At 42.5% G+C, this 16,341-nt stretch overlaps 1 protein-coding gene across 1 annotated transcript in view; it reads left to right on the forward strand.

Annotated features, from left to right (window-relative positions):
• Positions 1-16,341, forward strand: part of SLC44A5 (solute carrier family 44 member 5) — a 189,986-nt gene that overhangs the window by 142,473 nt on the left and 31,172 nt on the right. Inside the window, 10 exon segments of the mRNA XM_043491317.1 lie at positions 904-988; positions 3,853-3,981; positions 6,192-6,252; positions 7,429-7,552; positions 8,900-8,983; positions 10,549-10,661; positions 11,096-11,227; positions 13,084-13,105; positions 13,107-13,164; positions 13,166-13,182. Of these exon segments, the coding sequence (XP_043347252.1) occupies positions 904-988; positions 3,853-3,981; positions 6,192-6,252; positions 7,429-7,552; positions 8,900-8,983; positions 10,549-10,661; positions 11,096-11,227; positions 13,084-13,105; positions 13,107-13,164; positions 13,166-13,182 (825 nt within the window).

Genomic DNA, 16,341 nt, shown 5'->3' on the forward strand with positions numbered 1-16,341 from the left:
CTGCCTAGTGTGGAGGGGGTGGGACCATGGCCTTGTCCATACCTGCTCCCCTTGGAGGAGGTCTCCACTAGAGCTGACCGCAGGGCGACAATTCCGTTTCATAGCAACTTTTGAGATTTCAAAATTTGTTTTCATTCCACATTGGAATGAAAATGTTCCGACCAGCTCTATTCTCCGCTGATGCAAGACTACTGCAGTAGCTGCATGCCCTGGCCACATTGTGCCTAGCCCTGGCGTAAGGGTGAAGGGTCAGAAGGCTTTTTCCCCTTCTTTTCCCTTCCCCCTCATGCACTGCCAGCCACAGTCTCGCCCTTACTTCTGACTAGTACTTGGGTTTGTGAGAGTCCCTTTCAAGTGCTGTGTTTCTGTTTTCCCAGGCAGCTGCTTCAGGTTTTGAGCAACAAAACATTCTTGTTTGATTTTTGGTGCCACCTTCTGATTAACATAAAAACATCAGCTGGTACAGCTTGCTGTGTGCTGGTAGTAACTTCATATTCTGTATGTACAAAATACATTCAGCCTATGCAGGTGAACTACAGAGCATGAAGAGGTGGTTTGCCATGTAAAGCGATAGCCTTCCAGTTCTAGAGCCGGGTTCTGGGTAATCTCTAAGAATAAGTGGATGTCAGCTAAGGCTCCTGTGTAGGAAAACACTCCTCAGAATGACTTCTCATCAAACAAAGCAGTTTGACTTAACATACACTTAAGCTTGGGCACTTCAGTTTCTGCTTGATTTTCATTTCTCACCTGGGATTTGCAGTAGTCTTTTAGGATAACAGTATTTAAAATTGTTGGTGTACATTGTAAATCCATATATAGTATGCAAGTACTATTGGTCATAAACATAGTATATAAACATCTATACATATTAAAATAGTTGTTTTTATTCCTATTTCTCTATAGGAACAAGACCATTTTGTTTTACTTTAACATTCTGAAATGTGCCAGCCCAATAGTGCTAATAAACCTACAGTGCCCTACAACACAGGTAAGTGAAATACAGGGAGAAAACATTCTCACTGCCTCTTGCTTATTGCTGCTTAAAACTTGACAGAAGTTATTTGATTGACTAGTTGCATTTTGTAGATTATAGTTTGATCATATTGTAGAGTGCAGTGTGTGTATAGCGTGTATACAGTGTGGTATACATGTGTAGTGGAGTATACAGTGTAGTGGATTCAGTGTATATTGTTAACGAAGGGCAGGAGAAAATAAATAGAAATGCATAGAACTGTTTGTTTTGGATTTAGAGTTGAAAAAATTCCCAATGTGAGTGTGACTGGATTTGGTTAATTGTCGTCATGAATATAGCACGAGTGACTGTGCAGCAATGTAGTTAGTACATGTTATTATAGCCATATTTCAGAAAATCATTTTGACTGGCACACAGATTTTTCCAAACCAGCCATGTTTTAAAAAATGCATATTTTCTTGTTTATTACTGACAATAGTGTTTGTTTGTCCAGACATGTTGCATGCCTTCTGAGGAATTGGTAGCGGTCAATGTGATTGTTTAATGTTAAGTAATCCTTTGGTTTGGCAAAAACAACGAGGAGTCCTTGTGGCACCTTAGAGACTAACAAATTTATTTGGGCATAAGCTTTCATGGGCTAAAACGCACTTCATCAGATGCATGGAATGGAAAATACAGTGCAGGTATAAATACACAGCATACAAAAAGATGGGAGTTGCCTTACCAAGTGAGGGGTCAGTGCTAACGAGCCAATTCAATTAAGGTGGAAGTGGCCTGTTCTCAACAGTTGACAAGAAGGAGTGATCAGTATCCCAGTAGAAGAGAGGCATACGTAGCTTGTGTAGACAGAGACTGAGGGTTTGTCAACACTTACAACACTGCAGCTGTGCCACTGCAGCACTTCGTGAAGATGCTACCTATGCAGATGGGAGAGCTTCTCACATCATTGTAGGTACTCCACCTCCCCAAGAGGCGGTAGCTATGCCAATGGCAAAAGCCCTTCTGTTGCCATAGCACTGTCTACACTGGGGATTAGGTCAGTATAACTACATTGCTCAGGGGTGTGGAAAATCCCTGAGCGATGTAGTTACACCAGGTTAAATTCTTAGTGTAAACCAAGTAATATAGTCTGGTCCTGTCACTTTGGTAGGATATTAAATGAATCTCTATGTTGATTTGTGCTGCTGTGATCTTGACTTTGTTACCTAGCACACTGTGCGGCAGCCTCTTATGTTACAGGGAACACTGCATAATGTTAAGAAATATATAGGTCAATGCTACTGCTGTTATGGAATGCACTCTTGGATTGGGACTCATACTGTAATCAAGTAATCACTAATGTGAGGCAAGCAAGGTGGAATATTCGTCACAAACAGGTTGTGTTTTAATTTATCTATTTTCAGGTTCACAACAGGTCTGGAGCGGTTTTTGACCTTTTCTAGTCTTTGGATGATAATTCAGATTAAAGGTTTTTACTCTGTGGCTGTTGTGAAAATGCTGAAGAACCATTTTGGCTTGATACTGTGACTTTTAGAGGAGGATGTGGTGGTCTCTCAAGACCGATCATTTACCTGAGTGAGCGCAGGCCTGAGATCTCTTCCTACTTCTGCTGCCAGTGACAGACCTTGCTAATATTATGGATTTTAGAGGCCTGTAGAGACCATGTTTAAATGTTGCCTTGCAACACCCACACATAGCAAATATCAGTGCCAGTTTTACAGATGGGGAAACTGAGGTTATAGTAAGTGATGTGCAGACAGCGATTCATTGTCCGAACAAGGATAGAATTCAAATTCCCTCATTTCCTGATCCATGGCTAGTCCACTAGACTCTTGCACCCACCAGGTCCTGGCCTATGGCATAAGATCCCTTTCAATGGACATTCCCGCAAATGTTCATAATGTGAAATAATTGCTTAGGGCACTTGTATGCTATGCCCTTGAGGGGAAATTAACTTCCTTCTATGGTAAGCCTCTGAAGAGGAAGGGGTCCAGACAGGGTAGCTTTGCAGGGGGTGCAGTCTCTCTGAAGCCATTCTGTGCCACAGTGGCGGGCTCACAGGAACATTGAGGAGGGCAGAGCATGATCATGGACCCAGTGGTCAGGAAGGCCTGCTTAGAGTGTGTGCTGGAGCAGCAGCCACTACTCCATACATGAATCTGAATAGCAGCCTACCCATGGGTGGATCCAGTCATTCCCAGCTCTTAGTTTCTCACACACATCTTGCTTACTTTGGCTTTAGTTGGGGAGATGTGAATTTTGGCCTTGGCATGCGCACCTGACTTGTTTGATACCTGTGGGAACTCTGGGTAAAGGGCAAAATACAGCTTTAATTTGGTACAAATGCCCCCTTCATTTGGTCAGTGTCTTGTGCTGTGCCACGTGTCTTGTGCTGCCGCACCAGCATATTCATGTACATGGCTGTCTGTGCTTAGGGGTCTGTCATGTACACGGCTGTCTGTGCTTAGATCAAGGCCTTTCTGAGGATTTTTTCCTGTGAATGTTCAATAAGATCTTTTAAAAAAAACAAACTTAAAACTGAACATGGATATCAGAATGTATGGAGACCACCAAGACATATGGAGGCAGAGCAGTTGGGAGATACAGAACTTGGGGAGAGATTTGAAATGGTCAATCAAAAGCTTTCAAAAGTGTTTATCTAGAGATTCTAACAATAGACAAATGACTATGTCCCTTTCTAAATGCTACAGTAAGCATTGCTCCAGACAATCTGATAAAACAGGGCACTTTTATAGATGGCCATTTTTTTGTTTTGCTGTTTTGATAGAATGAGTGGGTTGTTTGGGGAGGGTTGTTTTTTTTTTTTTTTTTTTTTTTTTTTTCAAGTGTATCATTATGCATTTTTTCTTTCCTTACAGCTTTGTGTCTCAAAGTGCCCAGACAGGTTTGCAACATACATAGACATGCAAGGTTCCTACAGACATAACAAAAGTTATTGGGAGTACTACAGGCAGTTCTGCAAACCTGGTTTTAATAAGCCTTGGAAGGTACGTATATATACATAAGTGTAGATGGGATACATTCTGCTTTTAACAATACATGATCCTTAGTGTGCATAAATCGGTCTAACTCCATCAAAATCAATGGAGCTATGCCAAATTATCTCAAAGAGGAGCTCTTCTGTAAGTGTATTTCAGCTTTGAGTTTGTCAAGAGTTAAGATCTGCTAATCAGACAAAATCCACAAATCTTTAAGCGATTACTGAAGGCTCAGTTTAGTGAAAAATAACTGCAGACTTCCATGCTGTGGATTTTGGTGCTATAGGGTATGTCTACACTGCAGTGTAAGCCCAGGATTTGTGGGACTCAAGTCAGCTGACCCTGGTTTAGAGCACCCAGGGTTTGAACATCTACACTGACTGTTAACCCTACCTTAAGAATTTTCCAACCTGGCCGTAAACCTGTGGCTCTGGCATCCATACTCGAGTGCACAGACCTGAGTCAAACCATGCATATACCAGACTCCCTAGCATTTTTGCATTGGTTCATAGAATGGAAATTCCTCCTATTTACTGTATTAATAAAATAAAAATGGAGCCAGAAACTCACTTCGCTCAGGGACAGCTTCTGTCCCTCCTTTGTCTAGTGCATGCTCTGCAGTGGGCTGTTTGTCGGAGCGGGGCATCAAGCACCTTCTCCGAGTATGGGGCCCAGGATGTGCTGCTGCTCCAGCTCCGAAACCTCTTCTGGGGCTGGTTTCAGGAACAGACTTTACTGTCCTCACTCAGCACCTGCTCCTGGCTTCCATCAGTCCCCATCAGCCATCCCGTCTGACCAGGTCATTGTGCACCACCATTGGCTCTGTGCTCAGAGCAGTGCCCAGCACCTGGTCCAACTCCTCATAAAATAGGCATGATTTCGGTGAGTTGCCCAAGGTGCAGTTCTGGTCCCTGGTTTTCCCGTACTCAGTTTTGAGCCACTCAGTCCACTCCATGCACTGGTCACTAGTGCAGTAAAGTTGCAACAGTGCCAGTTTCTTTGCTGGTATGCATGATCATTCCTGGTACTCTTACAAATGCCCACTGTTGTGCTGGCCTCTCATCAGAGATTTAACAAAATCTGGCTGTGCTCTTGTGACCATAAAGCAATGTGCTATGCAAAAGACTGTTTCTGTTCAGCCTCTGTTGCAAGCACAGAAGGCTTTCCGACGGCGTGATTGCAGTTTGCTTCGTCAGAAGTGGATGGAAGGGTTAACACTGACTCACCAACCTGCAGTGCACCAAGTGGGGCAGGGGTTGCGTCCATTTTCACTGGAGTCAGTTGAAGATTCTTGGGCTAGAGAGGAGAAAGGAAGTTGTTCCATGACATTGTGGGATACTATTGGCAGACTCCCAGGACTGGGGTTGGGGGGTGGGCTAAATCTATACTGCAAAGTAAAAGGGGTCAAACTTGGGTCCTGGCTTGACTGGGCTTGGCCCCTCCTCCCCAACAGGATCTTAAGACCCTAGGTCTGAGCCTGAGACTGATAGATTTGTGTGTAGACTGAAGGCGGGGTTTGGGCTCAAGCCTGACTCTAAGCCCGGGCTTACATTGCAGTTTAAATGTACCCAGAGAAGTCAATTTTCTCCAGTATATAGGTTTAGGCTGCAATAATTCACAGTGGAGAAGGAGAGCTCCGACTAGTACTAACAATTTCCCCTTCATCCTAGAGAGTTTTATGTCTGAATTAGCAGGCATTATAGTAAGTCACCTGCAGCTTCTCACTCAATTTTTTTAGCCAGGGAATTACTCCAGTTTTGCAATAAGGCAACCATTTTGAAATACCATGGGTTTGCATTTGAACATACCTTAATATTCTTCCCACAATAAGAGCACCTTGCAACTGTAACATCAGCCTGAAGTTAAATGTACTAATTATGTTATAACAAACTTTTTTTTCTATGAGAGACAAAAACACCTGCTGAAGCACCATTAGTTCATAGGCAGGTCTGTTGCCTTCTGTTTTTATCTTATTACCATTTGAAAAGCCAGAAGCATATTTTATTCCTGATCCATGACTGTCCAAGGATAGTTAGGTCTCTTGCTTTCATCCTGTGTGTGTCAGGCACATGCACCAGTCAAATCATGCCAAGAGATTAAGACACAAATGAGGGAAAATGGGAAATTTTCTTGATTGTAAAGATTTCTCAGATTGAGCGAGTTTTATTTGTTCTGCATTGTATACCTCAATTCCTCTTTTTGGGTTTATTTTCTTTTAGTCTGTTGCTCAAGTGATCCGTGATGAAGATTGCCCTTCGATGATCATTCCAAGCAGGCCTTGTGAGTAGTTATACTTTTTGCACATGTCTCAGCAGAGGATTGGTGTGTATGTTGGTCAAGTGCAACTCCACTCTGAAAGGAGATCCTGGTGCTGTCATGATGAGGCTCTGCATTGACTGTCAGTGACAGCCAAATCAATGTTACACCGTATAAAAGTATAAAGATGTTTTTTTCTAACTTCCAGCTTTGAAAACTCAACCCGAGATAAAGTCAAGCTGGGTTCTTTCTGCCTCATGAGTCATCCCCGGTAATGAGGACTCTGCAGACTAAATTACGCACGTGGGCAAGCAACCCTATTGTCTTTGGTTAACAGCATAGCTGCAGTAAGGGCATGATACGGCCCTGTATTTGGAGTTTAGATGAGTCTAATTAGGATCTAACCTTCTATAGCTGTACAGGCTCTGCAGGGTAAAAAGGGAGCATTGTGTCTCTGAATACATACACTGGGTTCCAGTGCTAATCCCAGAGTCCCCTTGTTCCAAGGAGTGTTTAATTATTTAGCCACAATGGAACAGCTTTCAACAGGAGAGACTGAGAGCCCCACATCAGTATATATCAGCTGAGTAGTTAAAGCATTTTTCTGATCCCTGTTCAAATCCTTTCCTCCCCTCATGCTGCTGTGGGAATTGAACCTGGGCCTCCCAGGTGAGTGCTCTAACCTCAGGGCTAGAAGTTATGGTGTGGGCAGTGATAGCGGCACTACCACCTCCTCCTTCTCTGGTCTGATCTGGTAGATGGCCTCTGAGCACACTGGGTCCCCAGGGTGAGATAGGCTGGGGAGTGTGTAACTTTACCTGATTTGTGGATTGTGCTGGGGCTTAGGTGGGAGATAGGTGTCTGGACATCTACAGGGAGATAGCAGTGCGCATGGCCAGAGGCAGAAATTTAGGCAGGGAAGGAACTTCTACAATGAAAATTTAGGAGCTAAATGAGTGTAGACTACAAGGTTAAGCAGCAGGCAAGAGGGGATTTTTTGGATTGCTGTGGTGCCTAAAACTGGGACTAGATCTGGTGTTTAGGTGACTGAATATCTTTGTGGATCTGGGCCTCACTACCGATCTGAAATGATTTACACACAGCAAAGCACGAACTTGATGGCAAAACCCCATAATTTTAAAGTGGAGTTTGATAATAAATAAATGTATGTTTTTACCCACGGTTTTCATTACTTAACAGTTCTTAAAAGATGCTTTCCTGACTTCTCCACGAAGAATGGGATTTTGACGGTGGCAAATCAGACGACATTCAAAGATGGAAGAGGGAAAACAAGAAATGTAACTGATCTCAGGGAAGCTGCAAAGTAGGTTCTTCCTTCCTCTCGTGCTTTTCATTTGTGTGATACTTTTTGTGTATGTTCCGGGTCAATGAATTAATGTATAGGTAGAAAATATATCAAAATCAGTTGTAGTAAAAGACTGAAATAAACCAAGTGAGACATTGTAATGAAGTGCTTTTAAAATTCTGTGTGAGGAAACTAGCAAAGGATTTTTTTTTATAGTCCTTTTCCATTTAATTTGGAGGTGTGTTTGTGGCTGATTGTCAGCTTGGTTTTGTTATTTTATTAGTTCTCTCTGTGAAAGGTTAGCTTCAAACAGAGCAAGGAGTATAAATCCTAATGCTTGAGGAGACAAGGCACCCACTAAGGCTATTCCTGTCAACAGTCCTGGGAGCAGATCCTCATAGACATCAATGGAGCTATGACCGTTTACACCAGCTGAAGGTCTGCTCTCTGGTTTTTAATACCTGTCCCAAGTAGTGGGTATCCTAGCCAATGATGTGGGACTGGTAGCATGTGGGAACCTATCAAGCCTCTCCAGGTAAAAAACTAGCATCTCCCATGCCGGGCCTGAACTAGGAGAAGAGGAAACTGCTAGCCCAGAGCAGCTTCTCCAACCTCCATCAAGTCCCCATTCAGACTGGGACCAGAGGGCACCCCCTTTCCTTTCCCTCAAACCTAGCAATGCCCCCTCTCTTGCCTCACCAATGCTGACTCCAGACCCCACAATTTATCAGGCCCCCTACTCCAGCTATCATTAAGCCCTAGCTTTATTTCTTCCTAGCATTGTCCTAGGAAAATGTTTTAATGTTGGCAACTATTCTAGGGTTAGGAAAAAAAATTCCCCTCTGGACAGGTTATTGTGTTACTGTTTGCTATGCATTTTTTTTGTTTTGTTTTGTTTTTCGTCTTTGGTACTGGTAACATTGGAGCCACTATTGTATGGCTTCTGGGGGTTAACGGCAGATCTTACTACCAGCTGACGATGTTTTTGTGATGTAATAAGTTATTGCGTCTGCTGATACTAATGTTATTTAGAGCTTTTTATTATATTTTTTTTCCTAGAGCTGTACGAATGTTAACAGTTTGGGGGGCCTTCCACCCTCAGTGGAATTTCCTTCCCAATCAAATATTACTGTGACTGATGTTTGTTTATGCACAAAACCTGAGCTACAGCATGTAACTTTATTACTGGCAATGACATTTCAAACTCTGTTTTGCTGAAAAAACAAATGCTACAAATAAAGGCATGTTCTAAAAATGGTTTGTGGCATAACTTATATTTTGTTAGTACATTAAGGACCTATTTGCTGCTTAAATAAGATCTGTAGTATCCCATATAAACTAAACTTTTTTTCTGTATTGCTTAAGTGGTATTAATAATGTCCTTGATGCAAGATCAGTCGGGATGAAAATTTTTGAAGACTATGCCAGTTCCTGGCATTGGATTTTAATGTAAGTTTATTTACAGATATTCCTGACTCCTACACTTTGTACCTTCCCAGGTGTGAATGAAGAAGAACTATTCATTTAGTGTATGTCTGATATACTACTTTTAAACTCAAGAGTCTCCTCTTATCACATACTTGTATCATGCACTTTTCATAGCTCTTATACACAATGTGAGGCTAATCCTGCTATGTTATCTATAACTACAGCCTCACATCAGTCTGTGGTAGATCTACAAGAAATGTGGGCATTTTACCACACACACAGAAATTGGGGCCCCAACCTCCAAATAGTCCAGCTATTTTTGAGGAGGAAATTTTTGAATGAGGAAGCAGGAGATGTCATTGAGTGAATTTTGGGAAGAGAGTAACCATAAAGGGCCGAGAGGAGCTTTATGAACGTCTTGTGCAGGTTACAGCAAAGAGATCTCCAAAGCAAGCTGTAGCTCTTTCTTTTTCACTGTTTGCTGCACAGTTGTTAGGTTTACAAGCCCAAAGAGATGGTTTACCCATTGCAGTCATGTGGTCCTGAGTCTGATCAGTCTCACATCTTTGATAACCAGCTAAGTGAGTTGGGACATTTCAGAGAGCAATCACTAAATAAACTCTAAATTAATGGTTATGGATTTTGTATTTCAGTGGGTACATCTTCAAAGTCCAGGGTTCGTAATCATTTATTTTGTTTCGGCTTCTACTAAAGTCATCACCAAATGAAATATTTTACTGGTGTGTCCCACTTGACTGCGTGTTGGGATTATATGTAAGAGGAGACTGGCCGTTATCTCCTATGGCTGTACAGTCAGATACCTGTGTGCGGGTAAAGAGTTTACACAGCCATCATTGTTTTTTTTTCCCCCTCTGTGACTTGCATGCTGGGAATGAACCCAGAATTCACACTGCCTTACCACTGATTTGAGTAGGGTAAAGGAAGACACTCACTGGGTAGCTGTTTTTTCCCAATTGCACTGCTGATATGTTGTTGCCAATGTCAGCTTTTATCTCTTTCTTTTTAATGCACATTTTCTTCCCAACTCCGATGCACTACACATGACTTGTTTGGAAGGATAGAAAGGGAAGTGTTTTATTCTCAAATTCAAAATCCCTATCTACTTTTTAAAAAGGATGTTCTTATTTAAGAACCTCAATTAAACTAACCACACATGTACACATCCTTCCAGTTTGACACTTCTCTACTCTTGCCTATCCACGGCCTGAAGACATCACTGACTCAGAACCTCAGCTGGTGTAAATCAGCACAGTCACTGCAATGAAGCTGTGCCAGTTTACACCAGCTAAGGAGCTGGCCCATCATTTATAAATATGTCTATGAAATGTAATCATACTGCCTAGAAACTTATCGCCCAACAGACTGGTTTCCAATAGTTGATGGTATCCACACTTTAAAACACTCACCCACTCATTAGACTTTCAAAAGGAGTTTGGAATAAAATTTTAGACCTGTCATTCTGTAGTGTGTGAAAGAGTGACCCTCCTTTTGCAGTAAATAGAATGCGCAAGGAAGAGCGATGCTCATGCCTATTTCCCTTATGTTCATATCTTCTGTCTTTCCAGTGGTCTGTTCATTGCAATGATTGTCAGCCTGCTCTTCCTTGTGCTCCTGAGGTTCACAGCGGGGGTCCTCTTCTGGATTTTCATCCTTGGTGTGATTGGAATTATAGGATATGGTAGGTGATAGCTCCTGCACTCTCTAACGAGAAACTGCAGAGAGATTTTTTTCTTACTGTTGATGTTTGTACAAGGAAATCTGTAATTACTGCCAATTAATTTAACTAATCAGGGAATATTGTGGTAGGTTTGACAGGGTATTGAGGGGTTTTTTTCTTTAAAGAAACTTCTACTATGCCTGAACTTGCAGTGTTTACCACCCGGTGTGTATTGCCTTGGGGCTACTCACCCATGTATAAGTGCTTGCTGGATTAGGCTTTCTATATTTGCACCATGATTTCTTTTTTGTTCATGTGGGTTTATAAGCCACTAGTCTCATGATTACCTGTAGTTTTTGCCTGTATGGCATGTTGAAGGCAAAAAAACCAAAGGCTCATTCATGTTTAAAGACTCTTCAGAAACACTCAGCTCTTACTGGTTTGTTTTTCTAAAGGTATCTGGCATTGTTACTGGGAGTATGATCATCTTAAGGGGACACCTGGATCTGACCTCACGATATATGATATTGGCTTCCAGACTGATTTCAGAGTGTACCTGCAGCTGAGGCAAACATGGTTAGCATTTAGTAAGTGCCTTTTAAAATTAGTCTCTGTAAATGCTTAACTAGGAGAATGAATCATCAGCTGTTTTGTGCCTATGAAGTACCCCTTGTTACAGATGCTGAATAAATATCTTCCTTTAGATATATTTCTGGGATCTCAGTGCAGTGAAAGTTTTTTATTATATTGTGCGTTTTCAGGATTACTAGTTTATCTGGCCTAGAAGTTGGTCTAATCAAACTACTAACAAATGTGGAAAACGCACAACTGGTAGAATACCACTCTTCTTATGATGTCCCCCTTTGTCTTATTGGTGGTGGTGATGGAGAAGGGTTTGACTTGATTAGCAGAGAGCAAGACCCTCACTGGGGTCCTGGCCAGGTTGCAGGGGAGAGGGGATTTGCCTTTCTCCACTCATCCATGTATCATTCCTTCTGTATCGGTACCACGTGCAGTTTAAAGGGAGGAAGGGGGGGGAGTGGTAGAATGAGTGCCGAGTGGGCCATTGTCTGCATGACTGGCCAGTTCAGGAGAGGGGCTGACCATGACTGGGCAGCTGCACTCACCCCCCACTGGCAAGTGCCCAAGCAACACCCTCCCTTTGGGTAGTTATTGGGGCCTGAGGGTAGCAGAACTGGGGTTTCCTGCATACTGTGGCCTAGGCAGATCAGCCCTCATGGAAATAATTTTTCTCCGGACCAAAATTGGCTGATACAAGAAGATTATTTTTTTTAACTTCCTCACAGCATAGGGTGGCTGGTTTGGTGGGCACAGCATTTATGGTGTTGTAGCTTTGTGGCAGTGTCAAGCGTGGGGTATATCCTGGGCTAAACATAAGTAAGGACTCTGGCATCTGCTGGCCAAGTTTGGTCTTGCTGGGGTAGGGTGGTCTCTTAGGTCTAGTGTAGACGGAGGCATTTCCCATCTCTGCTCTCATGCCCTTGAGCCAGGGGGATGATAGGGGATCTCATTAACTGTCTGATCCCAGGGGGTGATTTAGGCATTGTCTCCCTTACCTCCCTGACTCCAGGTTTTGTGGCTTTGGCATAATGCTATGTCCTCCCACATTGGACCCTTGCTTTGCCTGCTAAGGCTTGGGGTACCATTGACCCCATCGTTAAGCTGATTTAACAAAACTGCAGTCTGCTGCATAAAACCTATGTGCTGTGTCTCTGTTTACCTGCATGTCTGGGTCAGTGAGCTAATGGGGGCCACTCACCACATGTTGCTGAGGTGAATCTCTTTAACGTAATGCCCCCAGAGAATATTAGTGTTGTACCATGTGTCCCTATTCTCTCCTTGTACCTCACTGAGATGCTGGCTTGCCCTGTATAAACCTGGGCCATTGACTTCAATGGAATTACTTCTGCATGGCACCAGTGTAATGGAGATCAGAATCAAGCTCTCTTAATTAAAAGGCTGAATGTCCATCTATGTTGTATTCATTTTCCTATGTCCAGATTACAAATTAGCAGCAATATAGTTTAATCATTGAAAAATGCTTGTTTCTGAATAGCCGAAGTTTACTTTAATGGAGTGCATTAAGGATAAATGATGATATTTTATGCTAAGTGCTACAGACTATGTTTTAAATAGATGATTATATTTGTGAACTGTCTGACATTGCAATGCTCCACTTTCCTTTGTAAATTACAAATACTAATGTCATCTGACAAGGCTAGCAACTTCTGTGGGATTTCCCAAGAATGTATTAAATGGGGATTGAAAGTTGGCCTTTGCAGTCAGAGAGAGAGCAAGCATGTTCTAGCATAGCATGTTCTTGGCATTCATGACCAGGATTGTAAAGTACAAGTTGGAAACCACCAATGTAGAAAGGCAGCATGTGGTTTGATTTTTGATGAGTTTAATTTCTTGCTTGCAGTGATAATACTTTGTATTGTGAAGTCTTCATCATACTGTGCTGATCTTCCTGAGGAATCGGATCCGGATTGCTGTTGCACTCCTTGCAGGAAGGGAGTAGGTATGTTTCCATGATTTATTGATTTTTTAAAAAAAATTGTATACCCTCCTTGTTATATTCTGTTGGGACTTGATCCTGTACTGCCTGGGGCAGAATATGGTGGATAAAGCACAGAAGAGAAAAGTGCTATAACAAGTGCAAGGCTGCCTGATCCTGCATGAATGACCAGCGTGGCTTTACGGCTCCTAGTGTTACTCCTGCCTAGTAGCAGTAGGAGGGGCTATAGGAGAATGTGTAGCTAGGCACATAAGTTGCATGCTGAGGGAGTTACATGCAAGTCCTATCCTCAGACACACTCTTCTCTGCCCCTACCTCTTGCATTTTAAGGTAGCAGATGTACAAAGGTCTTCAAAGATACATTCATTCAGCACAGAGGACTACATCTAGCGTTGAATCTTGCTTGCTTTCATACTTGCAAAGGGAGCATAAAAACCTTGTGAGGCCTGCTGTGCACCAGATAAGAGCTTGTAGGATCAAGGCCTCGGCATCCATCGTATATAGGGTCAAGTCTCATTGGCAGCTAGCAGTAAGATTTTTCAAAAGTGTCGCAGTGACTTAGGAGCCCAGTCCTGTTGATTGAGGCACTTTTGAAAATCCCGAGCTCGAAAATCTTCTGAAAATTTGATTATGCAGAGAAAGTACCATTTGAGAGTAAATATCTTTTAAATAAAAAGAAAAGGAGTACTTGTGGCACCTTTAGAGACTAACAAATTGCATTAGAGCATAGCTTTCGTGAGCTACAGCTCACTGCATCGGATGCATTTGGTTGAAAAAAACAGAGGGAGATTATATACACACACACAGAGAAACATGAAACAATGGGTTATCATACACACTGTAAGGAGAAAGAAAAGGAGTACTTGTGGCACCTTAGAGACTAACAAATTTATTAGAGCATAAGCTTTCGTGAGCTACAGCTCACTTCATCGGATGCATTTGGTGGAAAAAACAGAGGAGAGATTTATATACACACACACAGAGAACATGAAACAATGGGTTTATCATACACACTGTAAGGAGAGTGATCACTTAAGATAAGCCATCACCAACAGCAGGGGGGGAAAAGGAGGAAAACCTTTCATGGTGACAAGCAGGTAGGCTAATTCCAGCAGTTAACAAGAATATCAGAGGAACAGTGGGGGGTGGGGTGGGAGGGAGAAATACCATGGGGAAATACAGGTTTCAGAGTAGCAGCCGTGTTAGTCTGTATTCTCAAAAAGAAAAGGAGTACTTGTGGCACCTTAGAGACTAACAAATTTATTAGAGCATAAGCTTTCGTGAGCTACAGCTCACTTCATCGGATGCATTTGGTGGAAAAAACAGAGGAGAGATTTATATACACACACACAGAGAACATGAAACAATGGGTTATCATACACACTGTAAGGAGAGTGATCACTTAAGATAAGCCATCACCAACAGCAGGGGGGGGAAGGAGGAAAACCTTTCATGGTGACAAGCAGGTAGGCTAATTCCAGCAGTTAACAAGAATATCAGAGGAACAGTGGGGGGTGGGGTGGGAGGGAGAAATACCATGGGGAAATAGTTTTACTTTGTGTAATGACTCATCCATTCCCAGTCTCTATTCAAGCCTAAGTTAATTGTATCCAGTTTGCAAATTAATTCCAATTCAGCAGTCTCTCGTTGGAGTCTGTTTTTGAAGCTTTTTGTTGAAGTATAGCCACTCTTAGGTCTGTGATCGAGTGACCAGAGAGATTGAAGTGTTCTCCAACTGGTTTTTGAATGTTATAATTCTTGACGTCTGATTTGTGTAACTGGACAGTCTCTACGTAAAAGAATGAATGGACACAAATCAGACGTCAAGAATTATAACATTCAAAAACCAGTTGGAGAACACTTCAATCTCTCTGGTCACTCGATCACAGACCTAAGAGTGGCTATACTTCAACAAAAAAGCTTCAAAAACAGACTCCAACGAGAGACTGCTGAATTGGAATTAATTTGCAAACTGGATACAATTAACTTAGGCTTGAATAGAGACTGGGAATGGATGAGTCATTACACAAAGTAAAACTATTTCCCCATGGTATTTCGCCCTCCCACCCCAACCCCCCCCACTGTTCCTCTGATATTCTTGTTAACTGCTGGAATTAGCCTACCTGCTTGTCACCATGAAAGGTTTTCCTCCTTCCCCCCCCTGCTGTTGGTGATGGCTTATCTTAAGTGATCACTCTCCTCTACAGTGTGTATGATAAACCCATTGTTTCATGTTCTCTGTGTGTGTGTATATAAATCTCTACTCTGTTTTTTCCACCAAATGCATCCGATGAAGTGAGCTGTAGCTCACGAAAGCTTATGCTCTAATAAATTTGTTAGTCTCTAAGGTGCCACAAGTACTCCATGGGGAAATAGTTTTACTTTGTGTAATGACTCATCCATTCCCAGTCTCTATTCAAGCCTAAGTTAATTGTATCCAGTTTGCAAATTAATTCCAATTCAGCAGTCTCTCGTTGGAGTCTGTTTTTGAAGCTTTTTTGTTGAAGTATAGCCACTCTTAGGTCTGTGATCGAGTGACCAGAGAGATTGAAGTGTTCTCCAACTGGTTTTTGAATGTTATAATTCTTGACGTCTGATTTGTGTCCATTCATTCTTTTACGTAGAGACTGTCCAGTTTGGCCAATGTACATGGCAGAGGGGCATTGCTGGCACATGATGGCATATATCACATTGGTAGATGCGCAGGTGAACGAGCCTCTGATAGTGTGGCTGATGTGATTAGGCCCTATGATGGTATCCCCTGAATAGATATGTGGACAGAGTTGGCAACGGGCTTTGTTGCAAGGATAGGTTCCTGGGTTAGTGGTTCTGTTGTGTGGTGTGTGGTTGCTGGTGAGTATTTGCTTCAGACTGGGGGGCTGTCTGTAAGCAAGGACTGGTCTGTCTCCCAAGATCTGAGAGAGCGATGGCTCGTCCTTCAGGATAGGTTGTAGATCCTTGATGATGCGTTGGAGGGGTTTTAGTTGGGGGCTGAAGGTGATGGCTAGTGGCGTTCTGTTGTTTTCTTTGTTGGGCCTGTCCTGTAGTAGGTGACTTCTGGGTACTCTTCTGGCTCTGTCAATCTGTTTCTTCACTTTCAGCAGGTGGGTACTGTAGTTGTAGGAATGCATGATAGAGATCTTGTAGGTGTTTGTCTCTGTC

This window comes from Dermochelys coriacea, chromosome 8 (genome assembly GCF_009764565.3).
Source record: "Dermochelys coriacea isolate rDerCor1 chromosome 8, rDerCor1.pri.v4, whole genome shotgun sequence".
Classification (NCBI taxonomy): Eukaryota; Metazoa; Chordata; order Testudines; family Dermochelyidae; genus Dermochelys; species Dermochelys coriacea.